Source organism: Siniperca chuatsi, linkage group LG24, assembly GCF_020085105.1.
Source record: "Siniperca chuatsi isolate FFG_IHB_CAS linkage group LG24, ASM2008510v1, whole genome shotgun sequence".
NCBI classification, from domain to species: domain Eukaryota; kingdom Metazoa; phylum Chordata; class Actinopteri; order Centrarchiformes; family Sinipercidae; genus Siniperca; species Siniperca chuatsi.
The window spans coordinates 15825960-15851634 of record NC_058065.1 but is presented as its reverse complement, the minus strand read 5'-3'; the positions used below and the strand labels follow the sequence as shown (position 1 = coordinate 15851634).

At 39.6% G+C, this 25675-nt stretch overlaps 2 protein-coding genes across 4 annotated transcripts in view; one reads left to right on the top strand and one right to left on the bottom strand.

Moving 5' to 3' along the window:
* Nucleotides 1-4621: 4621 nt before the first annotated feature.
* Nucleotides 4622-8600, bottom strand: arl6ip6 (ADP-ribosylation factor-like 6 interacting protein 6). Of its 2 annotated transcripts, XM_044188404.1 has the most exons (4): nucleotides 7684-8586; nucleotides 6763-6816; nucleotides 5622-5754; nucleotides 4622-5447 (listed from the first exon to the last, which is right to left on the bottom strand). In XM_044188404.1, the coding sequence occupies exons 1-4, from the start codon at nucleotides 7952-7954 to the stop codon at nucleotides 5354-5356; spliced, it is 552 nt and encodes a 183-aa protein (XP_044044339.1). In that variant the 5' UTR covers nucleotides 7955-8586; the 3' UTR covers nucleotides 4622-5353. The 2 variants fall into 2 exon arrangements, with proteins under 2 accessions (XP_044044339.1, XP_044044340.1); XM_044188405.1 differs by lacking the exon at nucleotides 6763-6816 and having other exon boundaries at nucleotides 7684-8600.
* Nucleotides 8601-10149: 1549 nt separating this feature from the next.
* Nucleotides 10150-25675, top strand: part of arhgap1 (Rho GTPase activating protein 1) — a 37021-nt gene continuing 21495 nt past the window's right edge. For both annotated transcript variants that reach the window (XM_044188391.1, XM_044188390.1), the window contains exons 1-4: nucleotides 10150-10294; nucleotides 24136-24383; nucleotides 25267-25365; nucleotides 25543-25630. In XM_044188391.1, coding sequence (XP_044044326.1) covers nucleotides 24260-24383; nucleotides 25267-25365; nucleotides 25543-25630 — 311 coding nt within the window. In that variant the 5' untranslated portion in view covers nucleotides 10150-10294; nucleotides 24136-24259. The remainder of the gene's footprint in view (nucleotides 10295-24135; nucleotides 24384-25266; nucleotides 25366-25542; nucleotides 25631-25675) is intronic.

The following is a 25675-nucleotide window of genomic DNA, read 5'->3' as shown; positions in this document are numbered from 1 at the left end:
GTAAACTGTCGACCTCCATGGAGAATCGCCAAAGTCATCGGGATTCATCCTCTGGGATCCATGAATTCCTGAACCAAATTCTGTTCAAATACATCAAGCAGATGTAGAGAGATTTCACTGGATATGTGAACATTTTGATTTGTTTGGTGGTGTTAGATGAAAAGTAAGGGGATCACTAAACTCATTTGGACTCAGTCTTTCGGCACCACAAATGGTGACGCAAACGTCTTGGCAATCATTTCAACAGAAAGATTTCAGTCTGAACCAAACTGGTGTACTAACTCACATTGTCATCCTTGGAGCCACACTGCTAGCGTGGCAAATAATTTAAAATGCAAATAATGTTGTTTTTAACGTTGTACAAAAAGACGTGGCTACTATAAACAGCTCTTCACAGTATCTTCAAAGATACTGAAGGTTGTACTAACGAGACAGGGGACTCAGGCAGGAAGCAACTGAAATAATTGTCAGTTAAAGCCTGAGAACAGTGACAAAGGGCCTTGTGTTAATCAGCAGAACAAATCTACAAATAGAACCTGACTGTTGTATGTTCACACATTTTAAATAAATCATGATCAATGATCAGTTTATAACAATCGCCTACTTAGGTATGAAGTTCGTCATGTTTGACATAGATTTATATCCGGTTATTTTAAAATACTGTAGCCTAGAACTTTACTAAAATACAGTATATCCAAGGACTTCTAAAACTCGATGACTCAGCTAGCATGCAATGTGTTTAGCATTTCAAAACAATTAATCATTTTTTGTAGCAATCGGATCAACTGGTTCAAGGTTCAGAAAATCTTGTTTTTCCCATTACTGAGAACTAGGCTGGATTTCAAGGCTGAATTGTACTTGGGGGACCTGTTCCAAGAAGCAGGTTTACTGAGGTATGTGATAACTTCAAAAAGCCAGAGCAGGTCTTTTGACATCAGTCCATGTTCCAGATCTGAGCAGATTCTTGCTTTTACTCAGCCACGTTATCCACATGACTCCGTAAACCTGGTTCTTGGAACAGGCACCTGCATAGCCTCTTCTAAGAACCTGAAAGAACTAGATCATCAATTCAACTATATAAAAGGAATACAGCTTCAAAGAATAGAACATGCTGGCTTTATGCATCCTTACACACTTCCCACTGACAAACTGAAGTCTGCAAGAATGCCAGATACCAGTTATACCACCTATATGAATGTCTGTGTAATATGTCACCAAAATTTGTACTTTTTTCCCCACACTTGAGTCTAAAATTACACTTTTAGCAGTTTGGTGAATATGGGCCCTGAACATCAACTGCTTCTAGGATTTCTCTGTGATCCTGAGGTGCTTGGCTTGCAGCCATGTTGTCCTGGCTGAGAAATCCCATTTCATGTCCTGCTGTGTCGACTGTATAGTAAGCCAAGCCCAATATTGGGTTGTTGTTCCTTTTCATGATACTCTCTCTCTGTGTGTGTGTGTGTATATATATATACATATATATAAAGGCCCAATGGGAAAATGACCTAGGAGTATCATAGACCAACAGGAAAACATATTGCAATGATCAAACTATTTATTATACTGTGTTAGGTATTTTTACTCAAGTCATATATATAAGCCCAAATATTCTTGGCTGAGGTCATTTTAGGTGAGGTAAATGGAGTGGCGTCCAAATCCTAAACTTTGTTTTTCCAAGTCCTAAAGTCATTATTTGTCTGTTTTCTGCTTTGCAATGACAAATGCACCTTCCATCCTGCTCAAGCAACCTGATTGGCTGTTGACGGACTAATTCAAAGTATATCTGTTGTCAGGGAAATGAAGACGTGATTGGCTGCACACAATTTTTAATCTTTGGATTTGGGGATGATATTAAGTCATTCAAGGTCAAAAGGCCAAGTGTAGTCACAAGTGATTGGTGTTAAAATCAAGTTGCAAATCATAAGATTAGTGACTCGAGTGTGACTTGAATTAGAAACTCAGTCATTGGAACTTGAGTAAACCTAATAGGCCTATTTTACAGCAGACATGTTGACTGGTCATAACATTTAAGTCACAGGTGTCATTAATAACAGTAATCAAGTGCCACAGCCCTGGAACTGGTAAACCTAAATGGAATGCAGCCACCATTAGCATTATTTGTTACACCTGCTATGACATAGCAAAATGTCTGCTGTGAAATAGGCCTATTGTTTCAACCTGGAAAACTGGCCTAAAGATTATTTGGATTTGGTATCAATGGAACAACCAGCTACGGCTATTCAAGAGCTGAATAGTAGACTTCCGATTCAGTTGTTTGTATTGCTGTTGTAAGAAAGAATCTGTACTGTTACTGTAAGTTGTCTGTTGTTTGAAATGATATGAAACTGACATCTGTAAACACGTTATACATGTTGTCCAATGTCCCATGCAGAAATCACCTGTGTGGGTAGACAAGGGTGTGTGTACATTTTAAGCTTTTCTTTTCCTTGTACAGCAAAATGAAATAGTTCACATGTTCACAAAATGTGGTTCAGATTCCCACCAGATGCTCACTGGTTTCATTCTCCACCATATTTGTGTCCCCTTATCTACCCTGTGGTCCGATAAATAATTTTGTCCTAAATTACAGCAAACAACATTTAAATATTTAGGTGAAGCTCCACAGAACAAAATCTTAATTCTTTTTTAGGGGTCCATGGTGGAGTGTAAATTTATTTTTGGCGTGTGTATTTGGTGAACCTAGACTTTGGTGTAATAATTGATCACACTGAGTAATAAGAGATAAGAGAGAAATACATAATAGATACAATTATTTTAATAATGTTTTTAATGAAGTAAAGGATTTATAGTCTCTAATAATATATAAAATCAATAATAATCATTATGTGAGGAAAGTGGTATCAAGTTTATAAGATCCTCCTTCCGTCTGCTGCAGTGACAGCAGGCTGATGAGTCTGCAGGCTATCCACGAGAGAACGCTGCCATCTGCTGACCAGAAGAGTCAACTTTCCAACAATATCCTCTGGTAAAGGGTTGCCAGGTCTCTATCTAAACTATCTTTCTGTAAATAGGTTATACACAGTCTAAGTATTTGATCTTGACCTGCTTTAATGTGGTCTGGATGGGGGGAAAAAGCAGTGAAATTGCCTTTCCTCCCTGTTTTCACAATTTAAAAATGTGTTTTAGAGTGTTAAGGCTGCTTGTATGATCTGCAGAACCTGTTTCATAACAAGTGGTGTAACAACAGAAAATCAAAAGATAATTAAGAATTCAATACAACATATTTTATGCCTTGCAATGGTATTTCAGTGAGATGCAGGATTAAAAATATATTCCTTAATCACCTTTATAAACTAATGTTTTTTAATTAGTAACACATGAATACTAATATATTTTGGTTTTGATCTTTCAAAAATAACACCAGATATTAAACATTCATATTTTAGCTTTACTTTTAATGCTGACTGTGCTGTTGACATTGTAAAACTTTTCTCCAGGCAAGGATGCACCTGAACCCCCAATGATGTTCTGAAACTATGTCCTTACATTCATTCATTTTTATCATGTTCCTGATTCGGAGTCATGCTTTCTATTTTTGGACTTTAATGAAGCTGGTTTCAAAGTAAAATGTTGTTTCTTTTTCATACAGTTATTTTCCCCTTGGCATATATATAACCCTGGACTAGATGAGATCTTTAGTGGTTCTTCCTACCAACACAAGAGAGTCACCGCTGCATACTGATGCATTTATACAAGTTGTTTACAACTGTTTTTATAACATCTACACATCTACATTATATTCAAAACATTGAAAATTAAAAAAACACACGGTATGGCTTTGTAAAAGGCTCAGGTGCAGAGAATCTGTCATATACTGCAACCTGGTGGAAATGATGAAGACATCACATTTTTTCAAGAACTGTAAAACTAATTCTAACTTTTAACTCTTGTAGGCTGTTCAAATGTCATCAAAACTGAACACTAGCTTTAGACCTGAACATGTAATTCTTCTATTTTGTTGGATACAAAATACCAGTCTTTCTTGATTTTGAACTTTGGGGCCTTTTGGATTTACTGATATTGCCTTTCCCCCTTGATTTTCTTCTGCTTTTGTCTTTTGGGGAAAAGGCCTTTTCATGAATTAAAATGCACCAAACTTTGCTCACCAGTCTCCATTTGAAAATGATACAAACTGCATTGTGTGAATAACTTTCCTGAAGCTTGTTATAGCAACAGACTATCTTTGAAAAGTTTTAGAATAAACATCTGACTGTGAGGATGAATTATACCCGATTGAACTCTCTAACGATGATTTCACAACAAATGCTTTTAAATCACATTTTTCCCCAACGACTTCATGATTTTGTTAAGTACCTTGTGAATTGTTTTGTGTGACATTTAAATACAGAGTTCTTTTGAGTACAGAGTACTTTTGTTGGGCTCTTTGCACATATACAGATGCACAAACAGTAAACAGCTGAATAAAAACCAGAATAATGACAGAAGCTGTTATCAGTTACAGTAAGTCATCTAATCTTCAGCCTTGACAACGTAAGACAGAGCTTGAATCACAAACAGCCCGGCATACACAGCAGTATACTAAGTGTCACATGCTTCTGGGAGGACATTTTGTACCTTGAGGTGAAAATTTACACGATCCTGAACTGCCATTCTTTATTTCTGTGTTGTTAAAAAGTCAGTACAAAGGCTTTAATCTGGCATGTATGTAGATATATTGGACAGTCCCTCATCACAGAACAAAACATGTAAATACTGTGTATATAAATAATGTGACAAGTGTTTGTCCAATCACAGGATCAGGATCAGCAGCAGTGTGCTGTGTGGTAAATGGTAAATGGACTGTACTTATATAGCGCCTTTCTAGTCTTTCTGACTACTCAAAGCGCTTCAAAGCGGTGGTCAGACCCATTTTGGCAGCACTAACAGCACAATACAAAATCACTGTAGTTATGTGCGTAAAACTGAAGAAAAAAGTCTTGACTTGCACAAGACAGACAACTGAAAAACATGGCTGAAATGTGAACAGGGTGCAAGAGGTATGGTAATGGGCCAATTTTGTCCTTTTGCATACAGTGTAAATGTTTGGATACAAAACACCTGGCGTGTACTGCAGAAACTATTACGAGACATTTGAATTATACACAGCCAGAGTCCCTTTTCACAACTGTTAAACAGGTAAAAAAGATGACATGAATCAACTCAACTGGGTGTCTGGTGGGCCTGTAAACATAACATAATGACTAAACTTTCATTACAAACTTTTATTTTAATTTAATTGTGGAGAACTTTTCAGATGCCTTTACGCTGTTATAGGCCCAGTATCAGATACCTGTGCGTCTGAGCATTTCTACTGAGGGTGTGCGTATGTGTGTCAGGTGAGGCTCCAGATGACGGTGAGTATGGCCATGATGCCATTAAGGACAGCAACACCATAACTCATGTGGAAACCATGGCCAGATACATCTCTAGAAGAAAACACACACACACATTCAGATTCCTGTTTTTAACATGTTGACATCAACACCTTCAGTCTGCTAGTGAGGTCAAAGGTTGTGTTGGAACACAATGACTGGATGATGTCTCATATTTGCTATAAGGTCGATGCTAGTCTGATATACTGGTGTAACCCGGTGTGTTACCTGAAGTGGGCCAGTGTCAGAGGTGTTGGGAAAACCATGCCAGGCTGGTATGAGTCAAGGTAGGTGAGAGTCCATGAGAAGACACAGCAGATACATCCTACTAATACTGACAGCACCAGGATACTCCAGAAACCTGCGCGCGCGCACACACACACACACACACACACACACACACACACACACACACACACACACACACAGCTTAAAGGAAACCTAGTTATATTAGGGTTAGGATTAGGGTATAAGTACATGCCACTGATGCTACTGTTCTCTGAAATAAAACGTTACAAAAACATGAGAAATCCTCCATCAACATCTACATCTGTGGTGCCATCGTGGAGCTCCATGAACTTCCATACAGTCTTATAGAGAGCTCAAGTCCTGCCACTCTTCCAAGGTAGCCTCTGTATTACTAGCATTCATTCCACAATGTACAAGTTTTTGTTTTGTTTTTTACAGCTGAGAGGAATAGTCAATTAATAGATAAATCGACTGACAGAAATTTATCACTAATTAATTAAACGCTGACATCATTTTCGAAGCAAAAGTGCTCAGCATTTTCTGGCTCCAGCTTCTCAAATGTGAGGGTTTGCTGTCATATTTATGTTAGTAAACTGAAAATCTTTATGTTTTGAACTGTTGGATTATTTTCTGACAATTTAGAGACAAAACAATTTATCAATTGCAGATTAATTGACAATGAAAATAATTGTTAGTTGCAGCCCTACAATATTTACATAGAGAATTTCTGCAAAACTTTTTTGAAAAGTGTATTTAAGTTATTTGTTTTAGTCTAAATTGGTATCTACTACTGCACTTGATATTATATTGACACTGATATTGATACTAATAATACAATTATTCTTTTGTGAGCATTTAATAACTAAAGTTGCCATGAGCACCATCAAACCTCGTAAGAGCTGTAGTTATTGAATGCAAACTAAATATTTTGGTTACCCCAACAAAACTGTCAGTAGAAGGATAGGACTGCAGTTCTGTATTACCTGTGGGAGATAATATGGTTACTCCATTCATGTAGCTAAATATATAAAGTCCAAACTGTAGGCCTACATGAAGATGATAAAAAAGATCCTGATGGAGCAGTGAATCTGGGACAAAATAAACAGATGTTGATACTCACCCAACATCCTCTCTTCAGTCCCATCCTCTCCTCTCACTCTCTCTGCCCGTAGCTCTGAAACAGTCACTAACAATCAGTATCACCACTGACAAAGAATAGCAGCACTTTGCTCTTTGGCAAAAGCAAATATCATACTGTTGTTGAATCATCAGTAAAGGTTGATTTTACTACAATTTTATAGTTTATTTCTGATAGAAGCAGTGTTATTGGGTCTGTGTTGTTTCATTATTTCCCCAACTGTGGAGCTGTCAACCTCATCTCACAGTCTTCATATGGGGTAAGTAAGATAAACTAGTACAGTAAGTGGACCTTGAGTGAAGATGATTTTGTCAAACTATTCTTTTGGTCAAAGGTCAAAATGAACTTTCACTCTCACGTTACAGTATAGATCAGATGCATGAATCCTTGGAATCTTTTGATCATCTAATTTGTAATTTGTTTATTGTTACAGTGCTATAGTAGTCAAACAAATGTGGTAAAACTGAATGTCAGTGACTCACTTTTGGCTCAATGACCACTTCATTTGTCAGACAGACAGGTAAATAGCTAAAGTGATCGTTTCAAACGATATTTTACATAGTATACAGTACATTAAGTTAAAGTCTTCACAGTGAGCCAACCAGTGACCAAGTTTTAATTTACTGTAGAGTGTAGTTTATTTCATGAGCTGATTTGTAGCATATATTCAGCAATGGTGATAGGATGATAAAATGTTTCCTGTAAAATGTCCTGCTGTATTGATTTGAAGACTTCCCAAAATTGCCAGGAAGTGTCCAAATGTATGGGCTAATTTTAGCTAACACCCAAGTTAAGCAAATCACTAACTTCAAAGTAAAAAGTAGCAGTTCCCACAGCATCGTGTGCGCGAGAGTCGACACACACACACACACACGCACACCCCTGAATGGCGCGCGCGGTTACCTTTGAGTATCGGGTAGATGAGGGCGCAGAAACAACCAACGGCGGCCACAGCTACGGCGGAGCCCATTACGGACAGCACGACGACGGACCACGGTTTGGGTCCGTTCTGGTTGGTGAACGGGCGTCTCGCACTCCCACCGGGTCCCTCTCTTGAAATAACTGTCACTCCGGGTCTCCAGGAATGAGATTCTGCATGTTCCATATCCTCTGACGAATATGAGCGACCGAAACTTTCTCTTATAACGTCCATGTCTGTCGCAGCCCTTGGCATTCTGATGCACTTGAAAGTATTAACTTTCGTTTACCTAACATGGGACAACTTGTGTATTTACAGACTTAATTATGAGTCCGACCGCATGTGTTATTAACTGCATAGTATAAACTGACCGTTTTATCACATCGGGAACTGTTCCAGCCTATGTTTCTTCTTTTGCCTTATTTCAGTCGCACTTCCGCACACACAATTGACCCTCAGGCCGTTCCGTCAGTGTAGTTTTATTTTTTACTCTTTGTAGTTGAGCCTGTGTCAAACATTTACTGCTATCAGTTTAACCAGGACGAAGTCTATAATTTTACAATCCTTAGGTGTTTAACTGTTCTTGATTGAGTTGTTTTTCAAATAATAATGACGAAAAGACAGCATAAAGAAAAAAAGCAGGTTTAGATTTACTTTATTTCACCAGAATAATCCACTCATCATCAATACTGCTTTGCAGGGAGTCCTTCCCATAGTTTGTGTGACAGTGGATGTGTGCCACAGGAGAAGCATTTATAGCAAGTTTCCTTTAACTTCGAACTAGAGCTAGACTGATAAATCAGCTGGGCTTATACATCGGCTGATATAAACTTATTGCAGCTACTGTATATCTGTATCGGTGTGCATGTCAGCCGATAAGTAACAAGACATTGCAGGACAGAAATATCAAATTAGGTTTGAGGTGATTTAGAAAAAAATGTCATCATTACATAGTTTGTCCACTAGAGAGCACTGACAAGTTGATTTATGCTGTAAGTCACATTAAAAAAAAACACACATATGAAGTTTGTTTGTTATGTGTATGTAAAAAAAAACTTACTATCACACGATATATTGTTACATGATTTTTTTTAAATCTCCAAAATGTCAATAGCAGTATCAGTCTCAAAAATCCACTATCGGTCCACCCCGTTCTCATTCCCAGGGCGCCAGATACCGATGTTATCTTGTATGTTGTATACAGACGCACAAGGTACCCTTTAGAGTTTGTATGGGATGCACAGGGCTGCCAGAAAGCCTTAAGGAAGTCAGGTGACGTAGAATATCGAGCAACATAAAGAGCGAGAAACTTTCCATATATTGCATCAACTGTGCTTTATGAACAAAATGTATAATTATAAAGTGGTACCCAAGTGGTAATTTTGCAATTAAAGTAATCTTTCTCTTTCGCTTTATCATTAGTCTGTTTGTTCATTTAAATTACCCTCTGTTTCTGAAATGTACCTTGCTCTCTTATTTCCCCCAGGCTTGGGGTTGGGGAAGTGTTTTTACATTTCTCACTCTTCAAAGCAACTGCATTCCCACAGAGAATTTCTTTTCTGTTGTAATGCCATTACAATCACAGACAATGTAAGCAACAGGTTTTCCAGTTGAGAAACAGTGATTCATACCAATTTTTCAACATACAACATTGTTATGTTGTAGCTACATGGTGGAACTGGTATCTCTGCGGCTTTAATGTTTATTTCTTTGGTGTTATATACGAGGACATAAGTGCAAAAACAGTAGCTGTAGAAAATATAACTACTCATTGGGTACTATAAAGTTTGACATTAGGCTTATATTTTTGTGATATTAAACTTAGTTTTGGTGCTGAAAACAGATTGACATTGTGTGTCGACTTATAATCTAAGGAATAATCAGAAGAAAAATGCATCACCAAACAACAAAATGAGAGGGTGGAGCTGGAGACTGTAGCAGTCACGTCACCCAACTTCACACGGTGCGGTTGGCAATTGTAATTTCCCTATAAGACCACGAGAGGACGCATACATCGTATAAGTGCTTTTATTTTGACACACCATAAACAGAAGTAGTCATCTGTTAAAAGTTAGAGTTGGGTGATCAAATGTGGGGGAAGGGAAGATGTTGCTCTAACTACGCTGAGATTGGGGCATTGTGGTCTAGCCAGCTATTTGAAAGTCATAGTCAAACATCCAGACGGCCCGGTCAGTGTGAACATTTGGTAACAGTCTAACATGTTATGTTCTCGTGTGACAAATGCAGAAATGAAAGGCAACCGTTATTCAGGGAGTTGTCAGATCTGTCTTTCGGCTTTCTCTTTCAAGTCTATTTTTGCATCTGAAACAAATTTCCAACCAATTGGTAGAGTAATCCTAAAAATTCTCCACTCAACTGGACTGTATCTAAGAATATATGATAAACAGCAAACCCTTGTCTGTGGAGGCTTATCCGTGTACAGCCTGTCAGAAATTCATTAGAAGAACATAAACAGAAATGCTGACGTTTATTTTGAAAATCATCGTCCGGAAGTCATCAGCACTTACCAAATCTACGGCGACTACAGACGCCACAAAGCCCATCGGGTGATTACAAAGCATCTACACAATTACGGTAAATAAACATTTTACTGTTTTGTACTGTGGTGCCGTTATATGAAACTCAACAATCAAGGCAAGAAGCACAACGATCGCGTGAGGCTTTCGTGGTTGTGTGTTTTTAGTCGTAACGTTACAGTATCATGGGGCTAATTTGTTGTGGTAACATTGGTTTGTTATACTGCGGTGATCTGGTTAGCTATGCGTAACTTCATTCTTTGTCTTTACTAATGAATTTCCACACAGCTCAGGAACCGTTCGTATAAAATGTCTGTGTAACTGTATGCAAACTGCTAAATGATTGGTACCAGCTTGCTAAGACAGTTTGCTAATGGGTTTTAGCTTTGAAACATTTGTCAGCTAAGGTTGCTTAGTTAGCCTGCTTAGCTTTTCTAAAGCAACAGCTAAGATAACTTAAATGTTTTTTTTTGTCTGACGCCGTTGGTAAAAGTAAATGAACTCCGTTACCTGACTGCTCACTTGTTGCTTTAATCAGCGGCAATAGCTCGATTGTTAGCTCTAATACTCCCTCCTGTATGGAGAGATCGATTCGCTAAACTCCACTTAAATATTTGTCAGTTTAATGTGTCCTTGCATTCTTATCCTTTGCATATTCCCCCCCAACATAATTATATAGGCTATCAAACTGTCCCTAATCAGAAGGTTCCACTTGAAAAATCTGTATACATTAAACCCTCACATTTCCTGATATACACCTCAATGCATTTATTATTATTTTTTTTTACTGTCAGTCGTCATTTGGTATTAATTTTCCCGCAGTGTAGCAATTGAACAATAAAGGTGGGATGTTGACCAGATAATGACTTTGTAGAGAATAAATAAAAACAGCTTAATGTAACTCATAGTGGGTGTTGGAACTTGTATGACTCCAGACATCTCTCAGTCATCTTGTTGTGTGTACAGTGGTCTTGAGGCTACATTTGCCACTGGTGCTATCAAAGTCACAATGAAATGTATACATAAATGCATACATAAAAATTGTGACCAGAAACATTTCATAACAGGAAGGCAGCAGTGATCTTGAGCAAGGCCTTCAGCCCTTAACCCCAAAGTGCTCGTTGGCCAACAGATCAGATGGTGGTTGTATTTGGCAGTTTCCAGATGTGATGGTGAAAAGAGAACAATGCTTTCGGAACTACCCTGGTTAAATAAAGGATTTAAAAAAAATAAATCCCTTCCCCTCCCATCATATGAAACCATCCCTATGTTTTTCGGTTTTTCCTTGTGACTTTAAAATTATGAGTTGGAAACACCAGCTTGGTTACAAAATGCTGAAACTACAGAATATTTCTGCTCAAATGGTATTTCATTGTTTTAAAATGACTCAAAATAAATACCAATATATTTCCCAGATCTTTTTAGTTTTTGAAAATAAATCTGAAAAAATAATGAGGCAGTGGTTTATCAGCCTGGAAACAGATTTTCTACTAATTGAAAAGCGACATACCTTCATAATTAAAAGCATATATGACATTAAACTAATTATATTGTCTGTAAATTTCATTTCCCAACAGAAAGGTTTTAAAAGCTGTTTCAAAGCCTTGTCAACATTGCCAGGAATGAAGTTCTGAAGGAGAAATAATGAATTAATGTATTAATTGGCATTTAAGTAGTCAAATTTAAACATTCTGCTCCATCCATCTTATTTACATTTATTGCCATTTTTGTTGCCTGCAAGCACTGCAGTATGTCAGTATGCAAAGGGCAGGAGACTGTGTCCAACCCCTGTCCCTGCACCATGAAGAAAACACAGTCCAAAGAGTTTCATTACACTATCCTTGTGGAAGGAGCCCCCGCACTCTGCAAGGTCTCACAAATTGAGGATCCAAGGTCAGTTAAGAGTGATGAATCTCTCTCAATGGCTATACCTAGAGTTGAAGGAGGCTCGGATATGGATGCCAAACCCTCCTGTACAACTGGGACAGGAGGTCCATCCTCACTGAAAGCTGCCTAGGATCCCTGTCCAACAGAGTGAGGAGTGTGGAGAACCATATCCTTGATGGCCACCTGGGGGCCACAAGAAGGACTCTGTGATCCGACAGTCTCACTGTGTGAAGTGTGGGCATTATCAGGGGGATCAGAGGAAATGCATAAAGGAGACCCCTCGGCCAGGCATTGGCGAGAGCATCCATCCCACTGGCTCCCACTACATGGGTTTCCCTGTACAGATCCCAGATCATCTGCACTATCTGAGGGTGCAACCTCCATTCCCCAGGGGGCAGCCTCTGGTGTGAGAGGTAATCTGCCACAGAGTTTGCTGTGAGTGCTGTGAGTCCCGTGCACCATGTTTCCTGGAGCACTCATCTACTCATCTGTCATCAATCCAAAGGCATGAATTCTCCCCTTCATGCTCTGGTTGTAACCTTCTGGACTGAGCGAGGAGGAGCACAGAGATGGAATGTCTAATATGAGCCATCAGGGCAGCAGTGTCCTAAGCGCTCAAGAGAAGGCTGTCAGTTACCCGGCATTGTTGCATGGGACAGCAGGCTTTGTCCTCAAGTGCCTCATCTGGTGAGCAAATCAGTAACGAAATACAAAAAAATGGATTGCTCACAAGGTGAGCAGCCAGTGCGTCATCCAGCCCAACCCTAGCCAGGGCTGCATGCAGTGTCGCCAGCAGTGGGCGGCTCCATGACAAGCTGCTCTATTTCAGCTCATAAAGCCTCCATCTCCTGGCGAGATGGAACTTGCCCCTTCTTTTTGTCTTCTGGGCTACTGCGTTCTTCATATGGCTTGCCTGTGCGCTTCTCCTGCTGCTTTCCTCTGCTGCTCTGCAGTGCTGTGATAGAGAGGAGAAATGACAGGGTGCTGTAACAACTGGATCCTTGGGTAAACTGCTTATATGTACACAGTGGCTATATGTGTGTGCAGGCCTGTATTGCAACATGATCCTCAAACATTGACACCTGCAGACAGGTGTTGTGGTTGGGCAGGGCAGAGCACTGGATATTGTGCTGCTCCACTGCAGTAAATACTGGAGGAAGCAAACGTTAAATTGGAGATATAGGAAAGGTTAGATTGTAGCTAAGATAGGCTAACAGAGAAGAATTCACTTATCATAGCCAGCAGCAGTATGCTGACTGAATGGTTGAACAACTAACAGTTGTAAACTTTTAATCTTTCTGTGTGATAGTCATAACAATTTACTTGGTTGGGTGGTTTTAAAATCTGCATATCAGAAAACAGATCTTAAACCCAATCAAACAGTGTCTGCCTGGGTTCCACTACACAGGCGTCTCTCTGTTCCTGTTAGCCCCACACTGGATGCAGAAGTAGTGTTGAATCTATTAGTTCCATTAATTGATTAGGCATCAACAACAAAACCTAATCAATAATTGTATCCATGTTCATTCTTGACCTTGGAAATAGTACTTTGACAAAGCAGTCCCACCTAAAGGTCCACATATTAGCTTTTTCTTGGACTTTCAGCCATATCACATGGTCTTCATCATCGTATGGCTCAAATGTCATGGAAATGATCTTTTGACATCCAAGCTTCTGAGCAAAGTCCATCCAGTGATAAAGACCGTGTGACACTGTTGAAAGTTCTGGAATGGCTAGGCATTTGCCATTATTTTCTGGCATTTTATTATAAACTATAGATAGAGACATCAGTCAGGGCTGTAGCTAACAATTATTTTCCCTATTTATTGATCTTTCATTTTGTCTATTAATCGAACAATTGTTTAGTCTGCAGAATGTCAAAAAGTAGGGAATAATGTCCTATCCAGTTCTCAGAGTCCAAGGCGTTATTAAATGTTTTGTTTTGTCCGACCAGTCCAACGGTCCAAAACCAGTCCTAATATATTCAGTTAGCAATCATAAAACTGAAAATCATCACAGTTGAGAAGCTGGATTCTGTGAAAGTTGACATTTTTGTTTAGTGAATTATTTAATTAAATGAATTATCCAAATTGTTGTTGATTATATTTTTGCTTGAGCATGGAGGTTTACGCTGGGTTCAGACAGGAGGTGGAAGCGCTGCCAGCTTCCTTTCGGCACCCATGTTAACCAATTGGGCTGTTCAGACAGTGTGCATCGCACCATAGAGCTCCGCGGCCGGCTTGCAACCTGCAGCAATATTTTCGGTGTCTATTTTCTCCACATGCTACAAGCGATTATGGCAAGAAAACACACTGATAATCTATTATAAATGATATATATGATATAAATGATCTGATTGTTTTTTAAGAGAATGAATGAAGAACTCAGACATCAGTCAGTATCAGTCCTTCCTCCTGTCCTCTGTCCTCCTCCCTCTGCTGCTGCTGTGATTGTCTCAGCCAGCAGCTAATTTACAAGAATCTGCCAAGGTACGTGGCAAACTAAGCCAAACAGTTAGACTACATACAGAGGGCTTCGTTTTAGCTTGTTTGTAACAATTTGCTATTAGCCGACCAGTGCTTGAGAGACTGCAGACAGAGCTGATTAAAATATCGCTTTCTACATGTTTACATGTTTATACTTGTTGAACAGGTGTATTGGCTTTTTATTCTAAAAAGCCAATACGGTTTTATTGCACTTACAGTAACTAGCATAGTTGTCATCAGCTTGAGTTATCTTCACTGTCTCCACCGCGGCTCTGCTGGCTGCTGTGTGTGTGTGTGTGTGTGTGGAGGAGCTCAGTCTCTGTCTTTTGCAATGTGCTTATCGCGCATGTTCATATGGCGATGACGATGAAAATATGATTTATCAGTCAGCACTAATATTTGTCAGTTGTGTCTAAACCATAGACTGTATATAAACATATATACAGTCTATGGTCTAAACAAAGAGTAAGAGAGACGAGCAGACACACACACACACAGATAAGCTCTACGTGTGATTAGAAAAAAGCAGAGGAGCAGAATCACATGTTGACCAGCGTGGAGAAATGCGCTTCTGGTGTGAACAGCCAGACCCACTGCTCGCGCAAGAATTGACATATTCCGTCTCCTGTCTGAACCCGGTGTTATTAGGAACAGAAGTGTGGCAAAATAACCTTAACTCAACATCCACTTACTAGCTTTGTGACTGTGAGATGCAGAGCTTTCAACTGCACCAAACACATAATATGCTTACCTCCCTATGCCTACCTAATCTGCGGAGAATGGCAGGCTAACAGCCAGAACATCTAAGAGGCCGAAATGTAGGCTACCACTTGGTAGTTGGAGCAGGGATGTGCAGGTAGCCAACATGTCACGCACTTGACTTGTTCATGTGAGACCTCGACCCGCGCAGAGCGTGAGGAGACATATCCACTTTGTTTACTGACACTGGCAATCAGAAAGGAATGAAACAGAACATCTAGTGGCATCCTTCCCATTGAAGGCAAGGCAAGTTTATTTGTATAGCAAATTTGCTATTGCAAAGTGCTTTACATAAAACATACAAGACTAAATGTAAAAGCAACATCAGGCAAAATAAAGACAATTGAAAACAATAAAAAAAAAAAGTGGAATAGAAAATAAAAATACCAGCAACCTCAAAGACATGACGGCTGGAGAGTGAAATGATTTTATCTCTGTGGTAACAGGAACAGGAAAACAGAGCTTTTACAAAATGATTATGTAAGCCTCTCCAGTGAGGGTGGGGGCAGGTGAGTGGCAGAAAAGTTCAGAAGGACTTTCAGTCGCATCTAATCTTCTCTGTGATCACTCATTTTAAATGTTGATATAGCCGATGATACAACACAGCTGTTGTTATTAACCTGGATTTATGTTGATTTTGTCAGATGACGTAATCATAAAATAATGATTTGGTCAGCCTGTCTCACTCCATACCAGATGTTGGACGTGAGGTGTGGTTTTGTTGTTTGCCAACTGAAAAAAAGGGCGAAGAAAAAGAGATTTAGCCAGGTTTTTTATTATTCAGGCATTTCACTGAGGTCTCTATGAAAATGACCTTGACAGCCTTTTAAAAAAATAGGCTGCTTAGTATAGTCTCAGTTTGGATTTTCAGTCACATGATAACAGGTGGTTGTATATGTGGAAAGATGTTCAGAGATGGTCTCTGGTGTCAGATGTGAATGATCTTGATCTTTCTCCAGTCGTCTACTGACTCCATGACCTTTGACCTCTTCCCAGTTGAGGCTGTGAGTGATTTTGGTCTGGGGTTCACAGACAGTTGATATTGTCTACCCCCAAATACAACCACTTGTTATCACTTTTAATAATTAAGATTATTTTGCCACACTTTGTACTGATCAACTAATTGCTTCTGCACAGGTTCGAAAATTAGCACACACCACTCGCCAGATGTGAGTAAAAATCGTTGGCTAATAAAATAAATGAGGTCAGCTGCCATTGGCTGCTGAAATAGGCCTACTTCACCACAAACTCTTATCACTCCAACACATAAGTTGATTGACCACATTTTGTTTTGCATCGAGACTGCACTGGTGGCGGCATGCGATGTATGACCGTCAATAATTCTATCGCAATTCTTTGATTGACCCTCGCTGTCCACCGTCGATACGGTTACACTTACTTTATCTAGCTAGCTAGGGAGAGAGGGCGACCACAGAGGAGAATTGTGTTGTTTTTAATGACATTGTATATTATGCAGTTTTATGGCCAGTTAAAAAATATTTTGGCCAGTAAATTTTTTCAGTTTACCAGCCACTGGTAGAAAAGTAAATTTTGGATCCTGCTTCAGCCTTATGACTGATGATGAAAAATCATTGGTTGTAGTCTTCTTCAGCATAGATTCTTAAAAATAGAATGTGTTCCACATGTGCTGCTGGTTCTTACTTGTTTCAGTTTTGAACATTAATTGTAGAGCTAAATCACGTCTACAGATGACCTTACAGTCAGGTGGTGTGTCTGTTGTGACCAATACTGGCTGACCCAAACACAATGGGGTTGTGTTCAGGAACTCACAAAGCAAGAAAAGCAGAACCTGTTACTGTCTACATCATCCAAAATCCTACCCAGAGTCCTCCCTGACAGCTTCTACTGAAAAACAGGCAGACTATGTTGTGTGTGTGGTTGGTCAGCAGCAATAGGCTGACTGTGTCTGTTGTTTGTAGCGATATTTATTTAAAGCAACATGCTGTCAGCCAGCATAACATCACATAGTAGAAAGAGAACAGAGACCGTGTGTGTGTGTGTGTGTGTGTGTGTGAGAGAGAGAGAGAGAGAGAGAAAGCAGGGTGAATAAGTGGGGGTTGGGAGATAAAAGAGGAAATGTGAGTATAGAAAACGGGGAAAGAGAGTTAATATGTGAGAAGAGGAAGAGACAATCATTAATTTGTTTAGTTTGCAGTTACATTATGCTGTGGGCTCAAGCTCACTGAGTTCTACAGTTTGCTGGAGCTCCTGGAGGTAGTATTTGAATGTAATCCACATTCATCTCAGCAGCCTACAACACACAGGAGAGCTACAACAGAGAGGACTGTATTATCATCACTAGTTTTACCCTGCCTGCACTGTCAGCTAACACCCCAAGTACTGTACATTCAAATTTTCCTCCTAGCTCATGTTTTGAAACTCTGCTGTAAACTGTGAAGTCCAAAGCGTCAACATAGTTTCGACAGTATCATTAATACATTTTATCTACTTGTTTATTATTATTATTATTACTTATTGTTATAATAAGTGAAATAAACCTGCTAAAGATGATTATGGCCAAGGCAATTCGTCAAATAGAAATATTCTTGATGTCTTGTGCATAATTTTATAGATTTTCACAAAATTCAACCTGACAGATTTGCTCTTTGGTATCTACTTCAATTTAAAGTAGTAAATGTAGTTCTGTGGTTAATCAAACTCTGTGAACACAGTGTTTCCACACAGCAGGAGTTTGTACTGAGAATATGTATTGGTTGAGATTTAGCATCAGTAAGTGTTTCCCACAGGTTGAGAATTTACTTGTGGTGGTTGGTGGCACAGCGTGTGAAAGGCGGGTTCAGTCAAACAAAGGTTTATGAGTTGCTCAGAGAGACCTAGCTGCTGTGTTAGCTAGCTAGCTAACACATCGAAACATTACCTTGCAGAGTGTTCAGTTCAGTGTCAAGGTTAACATTACTAGCTAGCCAGTCCAACTACCCTCGTAAGTTAAAATAAGATGTGTAACGTTAATGTTAACACATTAAATACAACAAGCCATTCTTTTTTAGACATCCAATACTAGGGGTGTAATGTTAACAGTACACAAAATTCACGGTTCAGTATGTACCTTGGTTTTAGGGTCACGGTTTGGTACGTGTTTAGGAAAACAATGCAGAAAATAAAATTTTTGATGTAAACATTCAACAGTGGCTCATTGGCCATAATTCTAACTATCAGTTAATGCACTCAAATACTGGATTATTGTCCATAAGAAAAAATAAACAACACAAATGTCAGTAATGCTCCCTCGTAAGACTCTGACCTGTTGATAATTCCTGAACAACTGCAACTTGCGCTGGTTTATACAGGGCAGCACAACGGACTGAGTAAAATGCACACGTGAAGGCACATTATAGCGGGTCTCAAGCACTTTGACCAGATGCTTAAATTCTGTATATTCTCTACGACAGAGAATGGTCGCAAATCTGCTGTGATAAACACTCCTATAGCATTAGTTATTACTTTAGCACAGTCTGAATCTGCAGTGAGAGGCTGATTGAACGCTGTGGGGAGAAGGACTCGCCTTCCAGTCTGTTTTTGTTTCTCGTTCCACTACCGACTTCAATTGAACAATGTCAGCATACAGTTTGACACTAAATCGTTGTCCATTTTCGCTGTAACTAACCGGGAAACCGGAATGCTCCCATACAGTGGATCTAAATGTCATGGGATGATCCTCCAGCTCTGGTCTTTCATTTGTGTTTGCCATTCGGAGGCAGTGACACTACATGAGCTTGACTAACCGGGCTAACCGGCCTAAGCCGACAATGACAAGGAGCTGAATAAGATGTTTTGAAACAGTAAGAGAGATCTATCTCAACTTTATAAGATATAAACAATGTGTGTATGGACGAGTCATCCACAGATGTCCTCATGGACTGCAGGGACTCCAGGGTCCATATCTTCCTCCTGCACCGGCTGATGGTGCTGCCTGGGGAGGGGGATCCTCTTGGTGACAAATGTTATGGAGGACAGCGCATGCTGCTATTATGGTGCAGGCTCTTTCAGGGTGCATCCGCGTTTCGCCGTGAAGGCAGTGAAACCTAGAAAATATAGCTCTCTCACAAAACGGCAAGTTTGTTTGTTTAGTCGATTTTTCTTTATCCTTGTCTCTTTTAGAATTCACATGAGGTGATGGTTTAAAAGAAAAACTGTGAATGGTCAGCTCTGCATTGTGCAGTGATTTGTCCTGATCAATGTGTCAGCACCATGGATAGCGTCAGCGGGGGGAGAGGTGCATTCATGGCAGAGCTGACCAAGATATGCGCCAATTTTAGGACTTTAATTCAGTCATTTTATTTGTTAACTTTATCCGTAACCTTCTTTTTATATTGACTGAATGACCTTTATTTTTTAACATTATTTAACTTTATCCTGCATTTTCCAAATTATGTATATCTCCATGTTTACACATTTGTTCAGTTATTCAACATAAATTTGCAGACAGTTTTTGGCATGAAATAAATAGTTCAGAATAAAGACAGCATAAAGGGAATTATTGATATTTAAGTGGGAGTAATGGAAGAAATACGCTAATTATAGTTTCCGTGCAAGGGAAATGTTTTGTAAGACATGCACATTACAGCTTACCTGCACTTGACAACTTCGATGCATCGCTCAACAAGTGACCTAGTGGTGACGTGGATGGTGTTATATTTTTTTTGCATGTTTGTCACACATAAGTGTTTCAGATCATCAAACAAATTTAAATATTAGTCAGAGATAACACAAGTAAACACAAAATGCAGTTTTTAAATGAAGGTTGTTATTATTAAGGGAAAACAAAATCCAAACCTACATGGTCCTGTGTGAAAAAGTGATTGCCCCCACCTGTTAAAACATAACTGTGGTTTTATCACACCTCAATTTCTCTACCCACACCCAGGCCTGATTACTGCCACACCTGTTCTCAATCAAGAAATTACTTAAATAGGACCTGCCTGACAAAGTGAAGTAGACCAAAAGATCTTCAAAAGCTAGACATCATGCCGAGATCCAAAGAAATTCAGGAACAAATGAGAAAGAAAGTAATTGAGATCTATCAGTCTGGAAAAGGTTATAAAGCCATTTCTAAAGCTTTGGGACTCCAGCGAACCACAGTGAGAGCCATTATCCACAAATGGTGAAAGCATGAAACAGTGGTGAACCTTCCCAGGAGTGGCCGGCCGGCCGACCAAAATTACCCCAAGAGCACAGCGACGACTCATCCAAGAGGCCACAAAAGACCCCACAACATCCAAAGAACTGCAGGCCTCACTTGCCTCAGTTAAGGTCAGTATTCATGACTCCACCATAAGAGAGAGACTGGGCCAAAATGGCCTGCATGGCATAGTTCCAAGACAAAAACCACTGCTGAGCAAAAAGAACATTAAGCCTCGTCTCATTTTTGCCAGGAAACATCTTGATGATTCCCCAAGACTTTTGGGAAAATACTCTGTGGACTGACGAGACAAAAGTTGAAACTTTTTGGAAGGTGTGTGTCCCATTACATCTGGTGTAAAAGTAACACCGCATTTCAGAAAAAGAACATCATACCAACAGTAAAATATGGTGGTGGTAGTGTGATGGTCTGGGGCTGCTTTGCTGCTTCAGGACTTGGAAGACTTGCTGTGATAAATGGAACTGTGAATTCTGCTGTCGACCAAAAACTCCTGAAGGAGAATGTCCGGCCATCTGTTCGTGACCTCAAGCTGAAGCGAACTTGGGTTCTGCAGCAGGACAATGATCCAAAACACACCAGCAAGTCCACCTCTGAATGGCTGAAGAAGAACAAAATGAAGACTTTGGAGTGGCCTAGTCAAAGTCCTGACCTGAATCATATTGAGATGCTGTGGCTTGACCTTAAAAAGGCAGTTCATGCTCGAAAACCCTCCAATGTGGCTGAATTACAACAATTCTGCAAAGATGACTGGGCCAAAATTCCTCCATAGCGCTGTAAAAGACTGTAAAAGTTATCCCATGTAGGTTTGGATTTTGTTTTCCCTTAATAATAACAACCTTCATTTAAAAACTGCATTTTGTGTTTAGTTGTGTTATCTTTGACTAATATTTAAATTTGTTTGATGATCTGAAACATTTAAGTGTGACAAACGAAAAAAGAAGAAAAGAAGAAGAAAACAAATCAGGAAGGGGGCAAACACTTTTTCACACCACTGTAGTTTCGCAGCATATGGGTACATGTCAGTCCTGGAAAGTGGCACACAATGCTGTCTGCCACAGTAACACAGTGGTGTTGCTACTGAGGGGTACCAAAGTGTAAATTCTTCACATAATGTCTTTTAAATAGCTAATTCAGGTATTTTGAAGTGAGGTTGTATTAGGTACTTATCCATAGTCAGTGTATTACCTACAGTAGACAGTGGTCAGCTCGCCCCCAGTTTGGAGAAGCAGACAGGAGTCCTGGTAGGGATGCAGAGCAATGCACTGCTGTGGAACTGCTTCAAAATACCTGAACTATCCCTTTAATGACATCATGTAAACATGATTACTGCCATTTGAAGGTAAAAAGTGGAAGGTTGACAAGTGAACCTAGGAAGTAGATCTTAGAAATTTCAGTGTACATACTGTGTGTTGCCTTTTAAGCTGCCAGTATGCTTGTCGGATGGTCGAATAGCTTCAGAAATCCTCTCACCCCACATCTTTCTAACATCAGATAGGGGAGGTGGCTGTGTCCCACCATTTCTGTAACTTTCCAAAACTGCTGATCAGACATTCATACCCACTTCATACTCACGCCTTGATTGGCCAGCTGTGCGGAGGTGAAAAATGAGCCAGGGTTTGAGCTACTCTCTCAGCACTCCAATTTCATTTGTTACACAACTATTTCTGCCACTTTACAAATGAGTGAAACAATACGAATGTTTTCCAGGAGAGACTGTCTGAAAATGTGCTCTGTTATCTCCATATTTAATTGATATTGAGTCTCCCCCCTCTCTATGACAGTCAGCTTTTCACTCCACCTTTGAATATGGCCGTTCGGAACAGGTATAAACACATTTGATTTTCGACAGGGTCAGACAACACATCATACAAACTATCTGCTTAAGTATAACCCGACCCTCGCTCTGTCGTTAGTGCTGCTTTTTTCTTTGCTGTAAACCATTAAGCTAATTAGTCTAATAAACAGGCAGTGACCTTCAGGTTATTTCCTGGTGTTTCTAATGTCTAATTCTCTCCTTCTGACCGAATACTAGAGGTGTTCAGTACATTTATGAATAAATCTTCATAAACACTGAATCTTCATATTGAGCTGACTACTGAATCAGCATTGTCACTGACCGAATCAGTAGCTTTTAATAGTGGAGCTCCTCATTGGTGACTGAAAGCACTGTTGTCAGCTCAGATGTGATTCCCAGTACTATACTTCCTTGTAAAAAGCTTATTAAAAGGCCATGAAAGCTACAGAAACAATCCTAAACTGATAACTCTGTTGCATGCCTCATGTACAGTGCTTGTATAGGCTAGTTTTATACTGAACTGGACATAACAGTTTGAACTAACTGAACACAATGCTGAACTGAAGACAGTCTGAATCAGCACTGAAAATCAGACTGTATGAATGGTGATGCGTTCACTTACTGCTGTACCTACTGAATTACATTTGAACGGTGATGCGACCGCTTAGCTTAGGAAAAATAGTGAACTAATCTACATAGTCAGTGGCTATGAATCTTTGAACTGAACAAAATTATTCAAATCAGTGATTCATGACTTCCACCTCTACCAGATATTAGACAATATGACCTAAATCTATATCATAATATGTCACATTTACCTTGATAATAATAACAATAACATGGCTTTTAATACATCAGGCCATACTTCCTCATGTTTGCTCATTTCTGATTTGCTTTCTCATAATTAGTGTGTGACCAGTTCAACATTTCTTCAGTTCTCAGTTTAATTAATGGGATTGAGATAATTTATTGAAAATTGCAATATGAGTAAACTTAGGCAGTAAAAGAGTAATGTCGTAATAGATTAGGGTTATCATCCAGCATTACCTTGACGGTTACTAGTAGATTGACAAACAGCAAGTTAACAAGGACCTACTGACGTAGAAAAGGTTTCAGTCGTAGTCATCTGGACACTGTTTTCAGAATCAAGACGTTTCGGCTCCCATCCGGAAGTCATTCTCAATTGTGTCATTCAAACACTCCTGGACGAATGCGGGACTACACCGTCTTATTTTGAAGGACCTACTGAATTGATACCTGCATTTCTGTTTAACACTGCACTTAATCCTGGGCTAACTAAACCTCACTCTACTAACACATTACATTTCCCACTACACTGGTCATTTTCATGGTAATGAAGGAACATGTCACCCATGTGTGTGGCTCATTAATGTGTTTTAAATAGTTTTTGGACAACAATGGAGCTCTATGGCACAGAGGAATAAGATATATCAGGCCCTTGTATACACACACAATACTTGTTATGGGATAAATTGATATTGGTTGTGGACTTTTCATGGGATTTTAAATAAACTAATGCCAGGATAATCCTTTAATGTATTTTTTTGTCTTTAAAATGTCAGCGTCCTAGATGATAACCCTAAGATATTCAATTTACTTTGCAATGATATGAAACAGAAAAGCAGAGAATCCTGACATTTGAGAATCTGGAACCAGTTTTCTCTAATTAATTAGAAAAATTGTTTTTGTTTAATGATCTGTCAATAGTTTCAGCAGTAGTTGAAATGTTATCAAACCCAGTTGACCTGAGGTGTCTCCGTCTCTTGCAGGACACTCGCTGCTACTCTGTGGAAGTCGCAGCTTTGTGTGTGTGGCATTGTGTGTGTGTATCTGAGACATTGTTGTGCAGTTTGTGTGAGTGGGTGCGTGTAGCACTGTTCTGCAGTGTGTGTGATGTCTTCAGAGCTGCTGGTAGATTTGGGTGAAGACCATGCGGCTGCACAGTTAGGACAGCTGAAGCTGGCCACGATAGAGGACCAGCAGTGGCCCGCTGATGAGTCTACTCTCAGCAAGTCAGGTGAGAGGGATTTATAGCTACACACTCACACAAAAAAGAAGAATCAGTACTGTTCAAATGAATGTCTTGCCTAGATTTATGTATGTATTTTAGTGTGTGTATCTTCTGTAACGTGGTAACTAATTACCGCAATAGCAATAAGCATCAGAGCAGTATAGAGACAAAGAAAATAAGGAGGTTTAGGCTTGCCTAATCATTGCTATAGAATTGCGAAGTGGGAGGGGTATTCCCATTTCAAATGTTTCTTTAAATGGTATCTTCAGTGTTATTGAACATACAAACATGAGGCTCTCCCAGATAATGTAACAATCATATAGGTTTATGTTATGATCACCACTAAATATTTCTTAGTTTCTGAGAAATCTTATTATCTCCGTCATTTTGGCATGCCCGACGGGTCTAAAAAGCCAGTCAGTGACGCGAATCAGAGTGGTAACTAATTCAAAATGTTTCGTTGTTGAATTTGTGAACAAAACACTGCACCATACTTACTGAATTCATCCAAAATTTACACCGAATCCGAAAGTAATTTGATTTAAGCTGCAGATTTTGTCCGTTTTCTCACCCCCTTTCTCCTGCCTTTAGCGGCACATATAACAGAATTTTAAGCTCTGTGATTGGATTTTGTTGCTGAAATGCCGTAAGTTGAGGAGGAACTTAACACCGACTGAAAATCTTGTGTTTGCTGATCTTCTGTGGTTTAACTTCTCACCTGGCTGCAGTGATGTACAGGTATACTCCAGGACCCTGTGACGTCACTGTTGGGTGTAGTTACAGGTACAACATAGCACATTTCTGACCACACCCAGCTGCACTGCTGGATGTGGTCAGAGGTGAAACAAGCATAAAACTTTCATGATGTATTGGTGTGTGTGTGTTTCAGAGACAGACATCTCCCAGCGCTTCGACGCTGGCTCTCCCCACCTGCCCTGGGACCATCCCTTCTATGACATTGCTAGGCATCAGATCATTGAAGTGGCAGGTCAGTCCCCCAATCACAAACCTCAGTTTGTCTCCTCTCTTAAACTAAAATGCAGGTTAATTTGCAGAATTTGGACTGCTTGTCATGTTTTATTTATGAGTTGGAACAGTTTTATACAATAAGTAATCTATTTTAATATAGGAAATGTTTGATCCCTGTCTGTCTGTGTGTCTATAGGTGATGATAACTTTGGCAGGAAGGTGATAGTGTTCAATGCCTGCAGGATGCCTCCGCAGCACCAACTGGACCATCACAAGCTTCTGATGTAAGTACTAATGATTTAAGGAGAAGTAGGATTTATTGAGACAGC